The sequence below is a fragment of the Branchiostoma floridae genome, unplaced genomic scaffold (genome assembly GCF_000003815.2).
Source record: "Branchiostoma floridae strain S238N-H82 unplaced genomic scaffold, Bfl_VNyyK Sc7u5tJ_168, whole genome shotgun sequence".
Classification (NCBI taxonomy): Eukaryota; Metazoa; Chordata; class Leptocardii; order Amphioxiformes; family Branchiostomatidae; genus Branchiostoma; species Branchiostoma floridae.
In genome coordinates this window covers 372,859-389,159 of record NW_023365788.1, presented here as the reverse complement: position 1 = coordinate 389,159, position 16,301 = coordinate 372,859, and the positions used below count along the sequence as shown (strand labels likewise).

Genomic DNA, 16,301 nt, shown 5'->3' with positions numbered 1-16,301 from the left:
CTTTTTCCTACATCTGCTTGGTTACTCTCGATCCCCAAGCAGATGTTGCTCAACCCAGGAGTCGCTGTAGGGACAGCGGGGGGTCATCCGGTGTTCCCAGGCGGTCTCCCATCCAAGTACTGACCGGACTCGACGTTGCTTAACTTCCGAGATCGAACGAGATCGGGTGTATTCAACGTGATATGGCCGTAGGCGAAAGATGCTGTTTAGGAGGCCCTCTTATAGGAGCCTTTTTTGAGAAAAAGTCTTTTTTTGGGAAAAAAGTTGAAAAAAATAAAAAATGATGGCACGCCTACAGCATCCGGTGTTCCCAGGCGGTCTCCCATCCAAGTACTGACCGGACTCGACGTTGCTTAACTTCCGAGATCGAACGAGATCGGGTGTATTCAACGTGATATGGCCGTAGGCGAAAGATGCTGTTTAGGAGGCCCTCTTATAGGAGCCTTTTTTGAGAAAAAGTCTTTTTTTGGGAAAAAAGTTGAAAAAAATAAAAAATGATGGCACGCCTACAGCATCCGGTGTTCCCAGGCGGTCTCCCATCCAAGTACTGACCGGACTCGACGTTGCTTAACTTCCGAGATCGAACGAGATCGGGTGTATTCAACGTGATATGGCCGTAGGCGAAAGATGCTGTTTAGGAGGCCCTCTTATAGGAGCCTTTTTTGAGAAAAAGTCTTTTTTTGGGAAAAAAGTTGAAAAAAATAAAAAATGATGGCACGCCTACAGCATCCGGTGTTCCCAGGCGGTCTCCCATCCAAGTACTGACCGGACTCGACGTTGCTTAACTTCCGAGATCGAACGAGATCGGGTGTATTCAACGTGATATGGCCGTAGGCGAAAGATGCTGTTTAGGAGGCCCTCTTATAGGAGCCTTTTTTGAGAAAAAGTCTTTTTTTGGGAAAAAAGTTGAAAAAAATAAAAAATGATGGCACGCCTACAGCATCCGGTGTTCCCAGGCGGTCTCCCATCCAAGTACTGACCCGACTCTCCTCTTTTGTCCTGCGCACTATTTTGCGCCTGACCACAGACATGGTAAAAATAGGTAGGAATACACGCGCTGCAGCGAAGTGACGTGCTCGAAGGGGACTATGTTTGGGGGTTTTAAGTAACAAAATGCTTCGAAAAAAGTGCAACTGTGCCACGTGTGTGGCTGTTACAATATTTTAAGATGCTGTTCCGTCACAAGTATAACATGTAATGTCCTTATTTCTAGGAAGGGGTCATAACTACATCAAGTTTGTAGTTGTACATAGACTGCTCTATACCCTTCATACCCTTCCTCAATTACCAAGACAAGCTAGATGTTGTCTCGTAATGTAAAATGTCTACATGACAGGAGTATCCTGTTGACAGTGAAAAAAAAAGACTTTCATTATCAGGAACGTCCAGTCAATTATTTTAAAAGGGTCACTTTGAGTCGAGTGACTCAACACGGTGTCTGTGAGTCACTCGACTCAAGATCGGCAACTTTGAGTCGAGTAACTCCAGACAGGGCCCTTGGAGTCATTTGACTCCAGACTGGGCTTAATCGTTTTTAACTAATTCAAGTAAATATGTAAGTGTAAGAGCATTTGTTTCAAACTCCTGAAGCTTTGAGAGTACATTTTTCTTAAACTACCTGTAAAAAATCTCTACAAGAAAGACGTACGTGACTGCCACAAAATACGTGAAAAAACAACTTTGCCAAACATCTGCTTGGCCATTACTAAGTGTGACCAGTCTTTTGGTAAAGACTCTTTTGTGGCTTTCTGTAGTAATGCTTTTCGCGTCGGGCTAGCTGGTCTGGTTACCAATAAGAAATTAAACTAACTTTTAGCTTATAAATGTGTTATACTTCGGATTTTTCTATGCAACCAAAATAAGTGGTTACAGTGACGCTGATGAATATTAGGATTTGATAGAGCAAGGACTATTTACACTCCTTGATTAAAGCAAATACCTGCATACATTTGGATATTCGAGCGTGTAGGTACAAGAAAGAGCTGTCAGGTACAAGAAAGAGCTGTCAGGTGTCACAAGGATTGGAGAGCAAAAGGGTCGGTCCATGCTTCATATATACAAGTTACTTGTCAGTGGACATAATTATCTAACAGCACCGAAGGCTTTTTCTTCTATTGTGTTGTGTAATCACCGTAGCGTCTGCTTTGAGATGATAACCCACATAGTGATTTGATTAACAGAGGAGCGATATCCTCCCGGGGGATGTTTATTTCAGGGACTCAAACATGACGGAGGGAACTCGACAGTAACAGGAGAGAGAGTCTGGCGTCCAAATAGTTTTGTCATTTTCTGGACAGCGCTTGCATGGAAAAGGTGATTGGAATCACTTGTAAATTTTAGACAGTAACTAGCAATACATCAAGGTTAAGTACTCCCTAGTTCGAGCCAAGTGACACAAAGGCACCGTCTTGAGTCATATGACTCAAAATCCCTATCCATAGTCGAAAGACTCAAAGTCGGTGAGTCCATTGACTGTTGAGTCATATGACTCCAAGGCCCCGTCTTGAGTCCCAAGGCCCTGTCTTGAGTCATATGACTCCAAGGCCCTGTCTTGAGTCCCAAGGCCCTGTCTTGAGTCATATGACTCCAAGGCCCCGTCTTGGGTCATATGACTCTGATATGACTCAAAGTTTCCCATCTTGAGTCGAGTGACTCAAGGGCCCTTTCTGGAGTCATATGACTCAAAGTTTCCCATCTTGAGTCGAGTGACTCAAAGAATCCGCGTTGCCTCAAAGTGACCCTTTATAATGCAGAAATCCATCCATTGTGGCTGAATATTGAAAAATCTGTTTGAGTCATATTACTCCAAGACGTCTTGGATTCCTAAATGGGAAGCTAAAACGGCAATTTTGTAGAATAAATGGCTTCATTTTCTGATTTTTAAGTCGATATAAAAGGGAATAAAATGGATTTTCCCTTATTATTTTGGATTCTATTGTATGTGAATCCAATCCAATTATTTTACTTCGATACGTATACACTTCTTGAATAGAAAATAAATGACTTGTTGGTTGTGATACCCATGTTTTGCCTTAACTCTTCATACAGCGTTAATATTGTCTATTTTGAAAATAAAGTCTTTATGTTTTTTTCTTTTCTCACACATCTGTTTTTTTTTGCCGCTTTCATTAGATGTGGAGTATACAGAGAGTATCATTCATAAGATCCATTTGCTGTGGCTTAATCATAACCATCAATTAACATTCGAGCTGGTACATGGTTTGAAGGTTTATCAATCGGACCCTCACTCGAGACAAACATTTTATTCGTACCGCAGCAAATATCGATCCATTTAAATCCGGTTAGATGATCGCTGAGAAATATTTCGTAGTCTGTGATTATCCGTGCGTCACTTCGTGTGCAACATGTTTGTGCACATTCAATCAATATTTGGATGGTAGAAATGGGTTAGAAAACAACATAAAAATCAATAGTTGAGTATATTTTACATGCTTTTTATGCATATACGTCTGTCGAAATACTATGTTTACCTTCGCCAAGAAGGTTATATTTTGGGTAGCATGTATGTATGTATGTATGTATGCGTGTGTGTGTGTGTGTGTGTGTGTGTGTGTGTGTGTGTGTGTGTGTGTGTGTGTGTGTGTGTGTGTGTGTGTGTGCGTGCGTGCGTGTGCGTGTGTGTGCGCGCGCGTGTGTGTGTGTGTGTGTGTGTGTGTGTGTGCGTGCGTGTGTGTGCGTGTGTGTGTGTGCGCGCGCGCGCGCGCGCGCGCGTGTGTGTGTGTGTGTGTGTGTGTGTGTGTGTGTGTGTGTGTGTGTGTGTGTGTGTGTGTAGAACGCCGGCATAACTGGAGATCGCCTGGATGGATAGTATTGATATTTGGTATGTAGATAGATCTTGATAATACCTGGAAACGATTAGATTTTTGCCCCCAAGCAGCTTGTTACAGTACTTCAGCGTAAATACCGGTCTTAGCTTATTTGCCAATTTGGGTGTATACTTTTCAGGGTTTTTTTTGTACATTGTATCTAAGGATAGTCTGACAAAATGGTAAAGAAATAAGCTTTGAAAAATAATTTGTGTTATATCACAAAAGTCTATGTCAAAAGGTTTTAGCTTGAAATTATCTTTTGGGGGGAGGGGGAATTCATAACATTTCTGATATTTTCATAAGGTATCTGATTATCAGATACCACATGCAAATGTCGAATACAAGCCTTATCGCAAAACATGACGTCAAATCTAATCGATGAATTAAAAAAAAAAACATATTTCTCTGCCATCCATGTATATATACCTAAGTTTATAATGCCATCAACCATGGAAGAAAAAAAATCAGAGACTATGTCTTTATTATCTTATTATCTTTAGACAAGAAAAAAAATCAAACTTAAATACGTGACTTGGAGGTATGTGTCAACGTCAAATCATCCAATTACAATTCTCACCTACTTTATGAATTTCTATTACACAATTACAAACACATACTCGTAGAAAAGCAACATCTCAACTGCAAAAGTCTGAAAGTAATGGTTTGAGGCTTTCTAACATCTGGATGTTGTTACCGTGAGGCAGGTAGCTATGTATTGTTGCTATTCTTGACACCAGTGTCCGCATAACAGATCGACATGCTATCTGTAGTAAGGGCATATTTTGATGTAAACAAACCTTCATGTAGGTCCGCTCAGCCATTTGTAATATTAGATAGGCCCACGCAATCATTTTGATAGCATATGATATGTTCTGACCAATAGCGTGCCGAGTAGTATAATCTCCCAGTCTTTCAAGACCAGTCAACCAGAGACAAACTGTCACGTACGCATTTGTGCGCAGCTAAAAACGTCAGACGCACACGATTTGGCGTCCAGCGTCCGTTGTTGTGAACAGAAGTCTGCCTTTATTGAAGTGCGGGAACCACAACAGAGGCTAAAGAAAGCGACATGAAGGTGTTCCCATGTGCGGTCATACTCGTCCTGGTTTTCCCTCTTTCTACAGTTTCAGGTAAGGTTTATTATCCTCACTTCAATTGCTATGGCATGTCGTTAAAGGTGGGGTCACACCTGCGTATACGTTTAAGTCCGTATGAGCCGCACATGGGAGTATTTGCCTCCACCAGGCTCCACAGGTCGTTGGAAAAATAATAGAAATTGGACAGACGTAAACATGTCAGACGAGTTAGCTGGGTCGCTAACCATACTTCTCGGTGAGCTAACTCATCTGACATGATATGTATCTACATTTGTCCAATTTGTACTATTTTTCCCGCGATCTGTGGAGCCTGGTAGAGACTAAGAGCGTCATACGCACCTCAAACGGACTTGAATATATACGCATGTGTGACCCCACCTTAACGTGGCATGGACGACCTGGGCTGTGAGTAAAAGACTGCTCTTTTCTCAATACTGAGAGGGGTTCCTTTTAATCACATAATATTATCGGGAATATTGTCGTTTTAGCCTGAATGAATCTCTCTTATAGCGCCACGCCCGACCAACATCCGGGAGGCCCAGTTACAGCCCCAACAAGCGTAGTTTTTGTTACACAGAATATTGTTCTATTTGCCAGGAAAAACTAGTAAGATTATTTTGACCTCTGAATTGGATGAGCAGACAAACCTAACCACTAAGATTGCATTATACTCAATATTTTAAATAGGTCTCTACATGTATACACAAACTTCTGGGTACTATCACTCATGTGATGTAAACGGCCGATATTCTTACTGTGAAATGTGTTAAACTTTTTGTAGACTGTGTTCAGAATTCAACATTTGCATGTGGGGAAATATTCTTTATTACAACAGAATGATTAAGTATGATATTTCAAACTTTGTGATGCAGTTTGTAATGATTGGCGGAATCGCTTAAGTCTTCTAGACCTTTTCTGGAGTGCACCAAACTACCATATATTTCTAAGTGTGCTTCGATCACGGGTGACCGATGTTGCATTTTTAGGTATATATCTAAAGTATCATATATTCTTTTCTATCAAGCCATGTTAATTTCTGTATATGGATGACGTCCTCTCTGAATCCCTAAACTGTGGCGAGCGTGCGAATAAGAAAATACGAATTGTCTGGCAACAAAAAAGGTTATGCTTCGTTATGGAATCAAAGTGGAAGGTTGAAATAAATGACTAAACACAGATTTTTTTTCATTTTTTGTTCTTTTGCATGCATCTCATTCTTTGACTTTGGAATTCTCAATCACTATCCGTATTCTTATTCCTCTATACAATTCAAATTTTCTCATTTTGCAGCAGCTTTGTACAACTTACATCATGGTCGAAAATGTTTGTTTTTTTAAACGGAGGAGAATTGATACGTAGGCGGATGTTGTCCATATAATCAAATCAACACCTTTTGATACGGCGGAATAACAAAAGTTGACGTTACGCTTCATGTAAAGGTACAAATATTAACTTGTCATGTATGTTGAGAGTCATTTCTGGAAAAGGCAAGATACGGTAACTGTACATCTAGAAAAGGCAAAATAGTAAAGCTTCGCACTCTCACTCTCTCTGGAACATTGCAATGCATCCTCTGTGAACACCTTATCTAAAAGGCTAGTATGATTATGCCATCTGAATTTCTGCTGCAAAGTCTACATCATTCCAGGCCTGTCGCCCCAAACACTATTCACATACCAAATATTACAATATATAGAGAGAAGTCCTAAAGTTGAGTGCAGGTAAAAATACCCGCACAACCGGACACCCACACACCCAAACGCACGCACGCACATATATCTATACGCACAAAAACTTTTTCATACAAACACAAAAACATAGGAACACACACACACACAACACACACACAACACACACAACACAAAGATACACGCAAACACATACAACACACAAACAGGCAGACAAAACACACCGACAATTTATTCATTTTCATTGTTATGATTAGTTTGCATGATACTGTAAACATGTCTGAGTCTTCATTTAAGCTAAGGGCACAACCCGCCGTAGGAGCAAATACGTGCTGTCTACTTGCCAAAACGTGGGCAATCTTTTGGGATCCGTATTAAAGTGGTAAGTACCGCCTCCATACGAACTTGTAGGGAATCAGGCGGATTTTGGAGCACACAGACACGCCGTAGAACTTTACGTGCAGGCAAAACTTTGTGTGCTATCGGGCTGCGGATTCGTCCCCCGTGCAAGCCAGTACGGCGACGCGCCTGCCCTGTACAGCCTGAACGTTTTCAGAAATACGTGGCGGACGTGGTCTCTAAAAAAACGTACAGACAAATTGCACGTACGCCGGGTTGCGCCTTTAGCTTTAGTCAAAGTTTAGGCATGTCGGGAATACTGGGCAAGGATGTATTTCAATGTTCCAAATATGACATCCTGCGGGTATCGATTTTTTTCAGGATCTCCGGGTGATGTCATCATTCCAAAGGATGACTCTCCGCTTCTTGAGGCTGAGTCTGAAGTAAAAAAGGTGTGTATATAAAAATTTAAAGTATCAACTGAACTGTTCGACTATGATCCTCGGCAGTGGTCGCATGGTCAAAATATGTAAGTAAAAGAGACCTGATGTGGTAACGTTATGCCCACGAGGCAGTCATAACAGGTATTCTAACATGCAAGGAACCGCCTATAAGAAGAAATAAAGCGGAGTAGGCAACGGAAAAGTTCAAATAACAATATCAGAGTCATTGACAGTCATGTGAAACACTAAGAATAACGAAAAAAACGAGAAGATTTGAAATGACCTTCTGTGCCCTAACGGTTAATGGTTGTTAGACTTTATGATCGATAAAATGAGATTAGATGAGCCGGAATTTTTATATGATGACTCACACAATGTTGACGTGGAAAGTAAGATAACACATCTCCGGTTAAGTTAAAACGTTTTTGTTTTAAAACTCATAGTTTAAAGCGTCAATTTACTAAGTATTTGATGAACATCTAGATATTAGTCGATGTATGTTTAAAGAAAATAGTTATTGTCTTCAAAAACAGCTTATGGAATACATGAATAATGTGCAACTTTGAATGTATGACAAAAATCTTACACTGCTTCCACACGGTACATTTTGGTTTATTTCATGTACTCCGCCCATATTAATGAACAACGATTAATATCAAAACATATAAGACAAGAATACATATACAAATATAATACATACGCAGAAAGATTCTGACTAGGATAAGCCAGAAAACAATGTTTCCAGGAGGTTCTTTGATGGAGGGTATCTGAACGAAATAGCCGGATGATGATGTTCTTTTTAAAGTTTTCGATGAGCTATTAGATTTCTTCTAGCTTTACAGGCACCTGCCCGAATAGAAACAAACATTTAGCTAACAATTGCGCTCATAAAAGACTTGCCAGACCAGCTCGATTCAAGTGTGAGGTTATTCGCCGATGATTGTCTGCTATATATAGAGGTATCTGCAAAGAATGACTCACAACTTCTTCAGAAAGATCTGAACACCCTGGAAGAATGGCAAAGGAAATGGCTTATGCAGTTCAATCCTGATAAGTGCTATATCATACACATAACGAACAAACGCACACCAAATGTGTCCCCTTACCAGTTTTGTGGTCAGACATAAGCAACCACAAAAACCCACCCATACCTGGGTGTTACATTAACAACTGGGCTGAAGTGGGGTGTCCATGTTAACAAAATAACAACCAATGCTTAACAGACATTGGCAGTGATCAAAACCAACTTGTGGGCATGCCCAGCCAGGGTAAAATCACTTGCATACACGTCACTGGTAAGACCTAACCTTGAATATGCTGTAACAGTATGGGATCCGTATACAAAGAAAGACACAAAAAAAAAAGATAAAGTTGAAAGGGTACAGAACCAAGCTGCCAGATTCTGTACAAACAACTACAACAGGCATGCTAGTGTTACCAAAATGAAAACAGATTTGCAGTGGACATCACTTGAAGACAGACGGAAAATGTCCAGACTTTGCATGATGTACAAAATGACCAATAAGCTGGTGGACGTACCGACTGATAAGTATCTAATACCAGCTCAAAAAGAACAAGAAACAGCCATGACTTCAAGTACCAGAGTTACCAAGCTAGGATTGATGTGTTCAAAAATTCGTACTTTCCCAGAACTATCGTAGAGTGGAATTTGTTATCACCAAGCACAGTAGGGGCATCCTCTCTGGATAGCTTTAAAGAACGCTTGCAGATAGATGTGCAAAATTGATTGATATATTGTGTATTTTATGATTTATGACCCTGAATGTAGGAACAATTTAACATGCCGTTATTCGGTCTCCGATATGAATGTGAAGAAATAATCCACTAAAATACAACTACTATTGCTACTACTATTGCTACCACTACCGCTACTACTACTACTACTACTACTACTACTACTACTACTACTACTACTACTACTACTACTACTACTACTACTACTACTACTACTACTACTACTACTATTACTACTACTACTACTACTACTACTACTACTACTACTACTACTACTACTACTACTACTACTACTACGACTACGCCTGTTTCTTGGTTTATCTCCATGCAGATTGCAGAGAGGAGCGTTGAGTGTACCAATGCTGTCGATGACTGTATCTGTAAATACTCGGCAATGCTTGTTACGTGCGAATCATCCCTGTATAAGGGATGGATGCAGACAAAATGTGCGGCTGCTTGTGGATTTTGCACTAGAGGTTTGGTTGTTTATTTGAACTGTTACCTATTCATGGTAAGATTAAAATTGGTCGATTCGAGCTTGATTCAACATGAGGAATTTCATTGTTAACAAACAATACATATAGAGAGAAATGTTGCACTGTTTCGGTCAAATATGTATTGTATGTATGTTACATGACTCATTTAGTCTGATTTTCTTAAAAGTTTAACTTCCTGGGGTTGACTTGGATGATATTGACGTAAGAATATCTGTGGCATCCTGATAACAGTTTCTACGCGTGCTACTCAGTGTATTGCATGATTTCAATTGAGCAAAAAGGTTTGTCAGAGGAAACAACTTGAATGGGACAAGATTGCCAAGCAAATACTCAATTTGCATCCGGGATACTAGATTTTATACAAGTCTATTTTACCTTATTGGTTATAATACAAGTATCTATACAGCCATATGTTACATTCTATTGAAGATGGATTATGTAAATGTCATTAATTTGTTTCTATAGTAAGCCTTACAAGACAATTATATTCAACGACATTTATTCTAACCCTTTAAAAAAATATTAGTTCCTTGAAATACCTATTATACAATCATTTATTGTGCCCCGATGTCAAAGTCTTGTTGATTAGTGTATAGCACCGCCGTTGCATTAGAATGTAGTCTGTGTGCGCACTACAACCAGATACTTAAGAGAGCCTTTAAGGAAATAGGAAAAAAATAAGATCTTTATGTCTTTTGGTCTCTTTTCATCATCAGTTGCTTTTGACCTTGCACGATTTTCCAATTATAGGATGAAGGACTACACGTCTTTAAGTTAGGTCACAGTGCGATCGCCGTGTAGATCCATGTGGTAGTACCCCTTTCACATTGCGCGAAAATCGATCGGACGACGAGTCTGCGACAATCCCACGAGCTTCCCTTATAATAATAACTTTATTGTACAACAATTGTACCAGTTAAAAAGTATGGCTTATATGTGACAGGGACGGTTTTCAGGTGAAAAATACGCGCAACCAACTGTCGATCTGCCATCGATACGCTAGAGGATCGTAGATAATACAACAGGGGTATACAGGGATTAAGAAGCTAAAAAGTTGAGTCACAGGTCTTTGCACGGGTGGGAGGGGGGTAGATGCAGATACCTCAGTGTTGTAAAACCCAACACAAATCCTATTTATAATGTTTGAGGCCATGTAAAGAAGTCCTTTTCGCGTAGGGGTCACATTGTATTGTATACGTATCGCTTCAAAGGCTATAAGGAATTGTTTTGAACACATTCCTTCTTTATCTGTTTGTTTGTGTATGTCCTGGTACACTGTTTACCCCACAACAAACAATCTGCCGCTCAGATAGGTAACGGGAGGACATTATTATTTTGTACAATGACATCTTGTTCATGTCTCTTACACCCCACTTGTGCTGCGAAATATGAGTGCTGTACAAATTTTATAGACAAAAACGATTCTTTTGTGTTTTAGATGATATTCTAATTGTGAAGTATGCAACACAAAAATTCATATCTCAAGATAAACATCATCTAGTAGAATAGTAGTTTTAGTGCTATTGTTATGGTGGAATTGAACATGGTCTTCTTGTATCGTTGTCAAATTATTGAGTCGAATAGGTCAAGTTCCATTTGCACTGACATAACAAGTTTACTTAGCATGGAAAGGCACTGCTTATTATGCACTAATAAAAACGACAGAGAAGTCTTTGGAGCATCTGCAAAATAATAAAAAAGAGGGCTGTGTACTTTGCAATATGTATACAATACAATGTGACCCCTACGCGAAAAGGACTTCTTTACATGGCCTCAAATATTATAATTAGGATTTGTGTTGGATTTTACAACACTGAAGTATCCGCATCTACCCCCCTCCCACCCGTACAAAGACCTGTGAATCAACTTTTTAGCTTCTTAATTCCTGTATACCCCTGTCACATTATCCACGATCTTAGGGCGTATCGATGGAAGATCGGCCAAATTTAAGATCGACAGAGGGTTGCGCTTATTTTTCACCTAAAAACACTCCCTGTCACATATAAGCCATACTTTGTACTTTGTACAACTGTTATTATTATAGGCGAGGCTCGGGCGATTGCCGCAGAATCGTCGTCCGATCGATTTTCGCCAAATGTGACAGGGGCATAAAGAAGATATGTTTAATTTGATCAACCAAGCTGTTGAAACGATTTACTGTTATTGTTTTTTTGGTACTTTTGAAGAGTCTATTAACAGCGAGTGTAAGAACAACTATCCAGATAAGACCTGTGACATGCTGGTGAAGAATGGCTTTCAACACATGGCGCAGTTTCAGCTATTCATGTCATGTCGGTGCGCCAAATCCCTTGGACTCTGCGAGACAACTGCAGGTCGGTAACACAGTGAATGTGAATACAGTAAGGGTCTTCAGCCACAACCAAGGAAAACTTACTTCCGACGCTTCGATGTCTATCAGACATCATCATCAGGGTAGAATTACTGGAAACTACTTCTTGCTGCTACTTATAGTAGATGTAGGTGGCGCTGCAGCAGCGAAAATGCAGTCCAGAACGTGGCTCAGCTGACGATGGTACCTGATAGACATCAAGACGTCGGAAGAAAATACTCTTTGGTTGTTTCCATAAAGAACCTTACTGTATGAATAATTGCCAACCTGATGGAGTTATTTAAGGAGTGAATGTAAATTATTTTATTGCGTAACAACTGTGTCGGTGACAATGAACAACAATGTACAAATAAAAATGTTACAATCTAATTTTAATACACTACAAGTGGTAAAGGGTCTATTTGTCAGATAATGTTACAATGTTGTCTTTTTAGATACACTTAGAGATTGGGCTGGGTACTGATACAGAAAATTAAGGTCCAGGTAGGTCCAGGTCCAGAGGATCAGGTTCAGGTCTGCACGTAGACCTAATTTTTCGATGGGTGATACTAAAAACAATAGTCAATTTTGTGACAAAGGATTTTGTTTGGTGGAGTATCCGACGTCCATTTGCGTTCTAAAATCCTATCTCCATGGAAACAACATTAACCGCCTCTGTTTAGGCGTCAACGTTATGCGATAACGTGTTAGTAACTTTATAAAAATGACTATGAACTCTCCTCTATTTCGCCATTGTTATTTTCTTGGGACAGTATGCCCCAAAAGACATGAATGCCTACCGATATAATCTGGTCATTTTCAATTCGGTCCAACATCCGGTCTACTGATTTTCTCCAGGTACAGTTATTCTGTACCGGTTGAACAGCAAAAACGGTTTTGTACCGGTACCCAGCCCTACAAGAGAGCACTATAGCTAAACCATTACTGCCCAATAGTGCAGGCATGTCTAGTACACGCATTGTGGACAATTGCATTAACCTATTTTGCTTTCGCGATTTGATATTTGATTTTAGTTTGCTTTAGAATATCTTAAATGCCCCAAATCTATTTCTAGAACCAGATACAGTAGAGCCGACCCCCGAGGACACGATTGATGTCGAAGAGGAATGCCTTAAAATTCATAATCAGATCAGGATTCACCACGGTGCAGAAGAACTCAGCTGGTGTGAGGTAGGTATTGTTGCCCAAATTCAGTACATGAAATCACTATATACTTCGGTCATAGTTGGAAAGAAGGGGTCCCACTGGTACTTTGAGGTTCTTTCTGGCATTAACCTAACTCTGTGAGACACTCTGCAGCCACCGTGTTATTTTGGAGCACACCTTCAGTTTATCTTTACTCGGGAGTTAAAATCAAGCAGGGACCAGGTAGGAAAAAAAAACGACGTAAAATAGTCGTGGGTAATAATGTAGTACTTTTGGCGACGCCTCGGGGCCGAGCCTAATGGTATGATATTGTGTGCGAGTATGACGAAAGGTAAATTGATGGGGGGGGGGGGGATCCTGCAGTTCTGTGTTATCACACTTTGAGTAACACTGCGTATTCACTTATAACAGAAGTGTGCAGATTTTGCGCAAGAAGTGGTGGATAAACTGCAAGATAGCAATGAGCCAATGGAGCACGCAAGCCGAGAGGAACGCACTTGGCTCGTGAATGGCGAACTGGTCGTGTAAGTCCTGTTATTTTCTTGCTCAATTTCAGTTTAAACCATTGCCAAAAACTGTTGAAAGTCACTATTATCATTCTTAACATATCTGCTGTCCTATTTGGCAGACTTCGTCCAATATGTATATGTTAATTAATTGATTTTACCTGTTTAAACATATCGCCAATACTGACTTTTTGAATGTGTCATGGGTGGGAAACAAAACAAAACTCTATCATTTTTGTAAACGATGTACGAAATTGAACCATTTGGCTAAAATGTACTTGCCCCATATGTGATCCGTCAATTAATTTATTCAAAGTCATTAACAGAGAAAATCGTGTATTTAATGTATTTAAGCGCAGACCAACATATGACCTCCTTTGTTCAATATTGACCATGGCAACAGGGTAAGAAAATTCTACAGCATATGAAACCATATTTTCAAATCAGATGTGCGAAAATTTACGATCTTCATTCATGGTAAACTATGTATAATCAATTGGACGTACTGATACTGATACGATACTGATACAGAAGCTGGGGTGTTGCTCCGAAAGGTAGTTATATACCGCCTGTATGTTGTATTTAAAGATACACAAGCTGCTGTGTTACGCCGAAGGGCGGTTATACCGGCTACGCAGATACAGATCCAGAAGCTGGTGTGTTACGCCGAAGGGCGGTTATACTGGCTATGTAGATACAGATACAGTTACGCCGAAGGGTGGTTATACTGGCTATGTAGATACAGATATGTTTATAATTGTTTATTAAACTTCTTTAGCCATGGAGAAAGCCTGCAGTATGAGTCTGAACCGCTAGACTGTAAGGGCGCCCTGCATTCCTGGTACAGCGAATCGGAACTGTATGATCCACATAATCCCGTAACCTCCATGCTGGAAGATGCCGCCCACTTTACGCAGGTTAGACTTACAATTACTTTTAAGAAAAAAATATTACGAATATTAAAAAAAAAACGTTCGTATGTTTTGTACATCTCAATAGATGTAAAGTGTTCGAGCTCATAACCTCTTTATTTTCATTTTATTCTGATTTAAGCGTTTGTTGATTACAGATCTTTGACTTGAAAAGTTTGTACATAGTGTTAAGTGATCGGGAGTCCAGCACACATTTTCTTGCTTTGTACAGCTCTTGTGATGCATTAAAGTATTAGGTGGATTCTGTGGAAGTATAATTTGAATTACCATCCAAGACAAATTTTCTTTATGGCTCAGATCAGCGAGTCACTGCTGATAGAAATAACAACTGTTATTTTCCTTTTCTCCTATAGATGGTGTGGAAGGATACAAAGAGCGTTGGGTGTGCTAAGTCACGGAACTATGTTGCGTGCATCTATGAGCCAACAGGAAATATAAAGAACGCATATGAGATCGAAAGGAACGTTCAACTGTAGGTTAAACCAGATTGTTAAATTCATCATCTGCAATCAACATACGTCGAATCTGTGTATTCCTTGACTTTTGACTTACATATTATAGTATGACTTAAAAGACAACAAAATACACATGACTTCAACAAAGCATTGTTAATCTATGAAATTATTCCGATAATTTGTCAAATTCTATGTGGCCTTGCGACCGCAGCTAGGTCACCGTCGTAGTGGTACATTGGTCTTAATCAAAAGATTTTGACGATACAGAATAATGCATCACGAGCATAACATTTAGAAACACTGCAATACTACATGCAGTTTTCTGCCAAATCCAGTAGATATCGTAACGTATTATGATGAGTTGATACGAAGGATGACCAAATCAAGAATAATCGAATAAGACATGAAAATAATTCCCTTCTAGACGTTATATCATATGCAGATTTATCTATCACCTATTTGATGAAGTAAAGTAAGAAAAGATGGAGAAATCTTTAGTGGTTTTGAATCTGCAATGCAGTGAGAAGCCAAGAGGGAAAGAATAACACGCTTGAGTCCTTAATATACTCTTTAGTGGAAACCAGCCAAGTCTCTTGGTCGACAATTGCACACCTGGTCCTAAGAATGGACACCTCTAGGGTCACATTGTTTGAATAAAGATTCACAGTGGCTTGAAAAACTTGTCTTTTTTATGGAAGTTGTCTTTATGCACACGTCATTATCGATTGAAGACAATTAGCTAAATGGAGTGCTTTCTAATGATACATATTCGATTCAGATTGATGCAGAAATAATGGAAATCTGATCAACCGAACTTAACATTTAAAACTTTCGGCGCCGAATTTAGATTAACATCAGCTTCAGATAGTAGTAACGTTATATACAATATCCAGAAACGCCCTCTAGGTACATCATAGTAGACCTGCATGCTTTCCATTTCTGAAGGATAACATCCGATCTCTTTATCAACATTTATATACTCTGGTGTGTGTATGTGTGCGTTTGCTTATGTTCAGGTTTCAAGACAATGGATCGAGTGAAAGTAAAATCACTAATAACTTATTAATTGAAATCAATAGTAGGATTGATTTAAATGATAAAAAATTATAGTTTGCTTTTCTTTGCTTCTTCTTAATGGTCTTTATCGGATTTTATCCTAAGGCCTGTTACGTCGTCATCAAACCTATGAAAACACACAAAAATGCGTTTATAAAACTGACTATAACATATTAGAACCATTCATAGTAAGCAAGAATCTAACAT

The 16,301-nt window shown here is 39.5% G+C and overlaps 2 protein-coding genes, 3 non-coding genes and 1 pseudogene across 5 annotated transcripts in view; 2 read left to right on the top strand and 4 right to left on the bottom strand.

Annotated features, from left to right (window-relative positions):
• Nucleotides 1–16,301, top strand: part of LOC118408511 — a 99,540-nt gene that overhangs the window by 11,891 nt on the left and 71,348 nt on the right. The gene's annotated exons all lie outside the window — the stretch shown is intronic.
• LOC118408538 lies at nt 75–194 on the bottom strand (annotated as a pseudogene).
• LOC118408540 lies at nt 290–408 on the bottom strand. Its single transcript, XR_004830318.1, has one exon. It is a non-coding gene; the product is annotated as a 5S ribosomal RNA (ribosomal RNA).
• On the bottom strand, nt 504–622 carry LOC118408539. Its single transcript, XR_004830317.1, has one exon. It is a non-coding gene; the product is annotated as a 5S ribosomal RNA (ribosomal RNA).
• LOC118408532 lies at nt 718–836 on the bottom strand. Its single transcript, XR_004830311.1, has one exon. It is a non-coding gene; the product is annotated as a 5S ribosomal RNA (ribosomal RNA).
• On the top strand, nt 4,762–15,717 carry LOC118408514 (STS14 protein-like). The gene is made up of 8 exons (XM_035809332.1): nt 4,762–4,960; nt 7,336–7,406; nt 9,484–9,628; nt 11,836–11,982; nt 13,054–13,169; nt 13,557–13,669; nt 14,430–14,568; nt 14,937–15,717. The coding sequence occupies exons 1-8, from the start codon at nt 4,900–4,902 to the stop codon at nt 15,057–15,059; spliced, it is 915 nt and encodes a 304-aa protein (XP_035665225.1). The 5' UTR covers nt 4,762–4,899; the 3' UTR covers nt 15,060–15,717.

What these genes read in the sequence shown, in the direction of transcription:
- LOC118408514 (XM_035809332.1), top strand. Translation starts at nt 4,900, where the DNA reads ATGAAGGTGTTCCCATGTGCGGTCATACTCGTCCTGGTTTTCCCTCTT. An exon ending in TTGTGGATTTTGCACTAGAG is followed by an intron (nt 9,629 to 11,835) that starts GTTTGGTTGTTT and finishes GTACTTTTGAAG; the next exon opens with AGTCTATTAACAGCGAGTGT. An exon ending in ATGCCGCCCACTTTACGCAG is followed by an intron (nt 14,569 to 14,936) that starts GTTAGACTTACA and finishes TTTCTCCTATAG; the next exon opens with ATGGTGTGGAAGGATACAAA.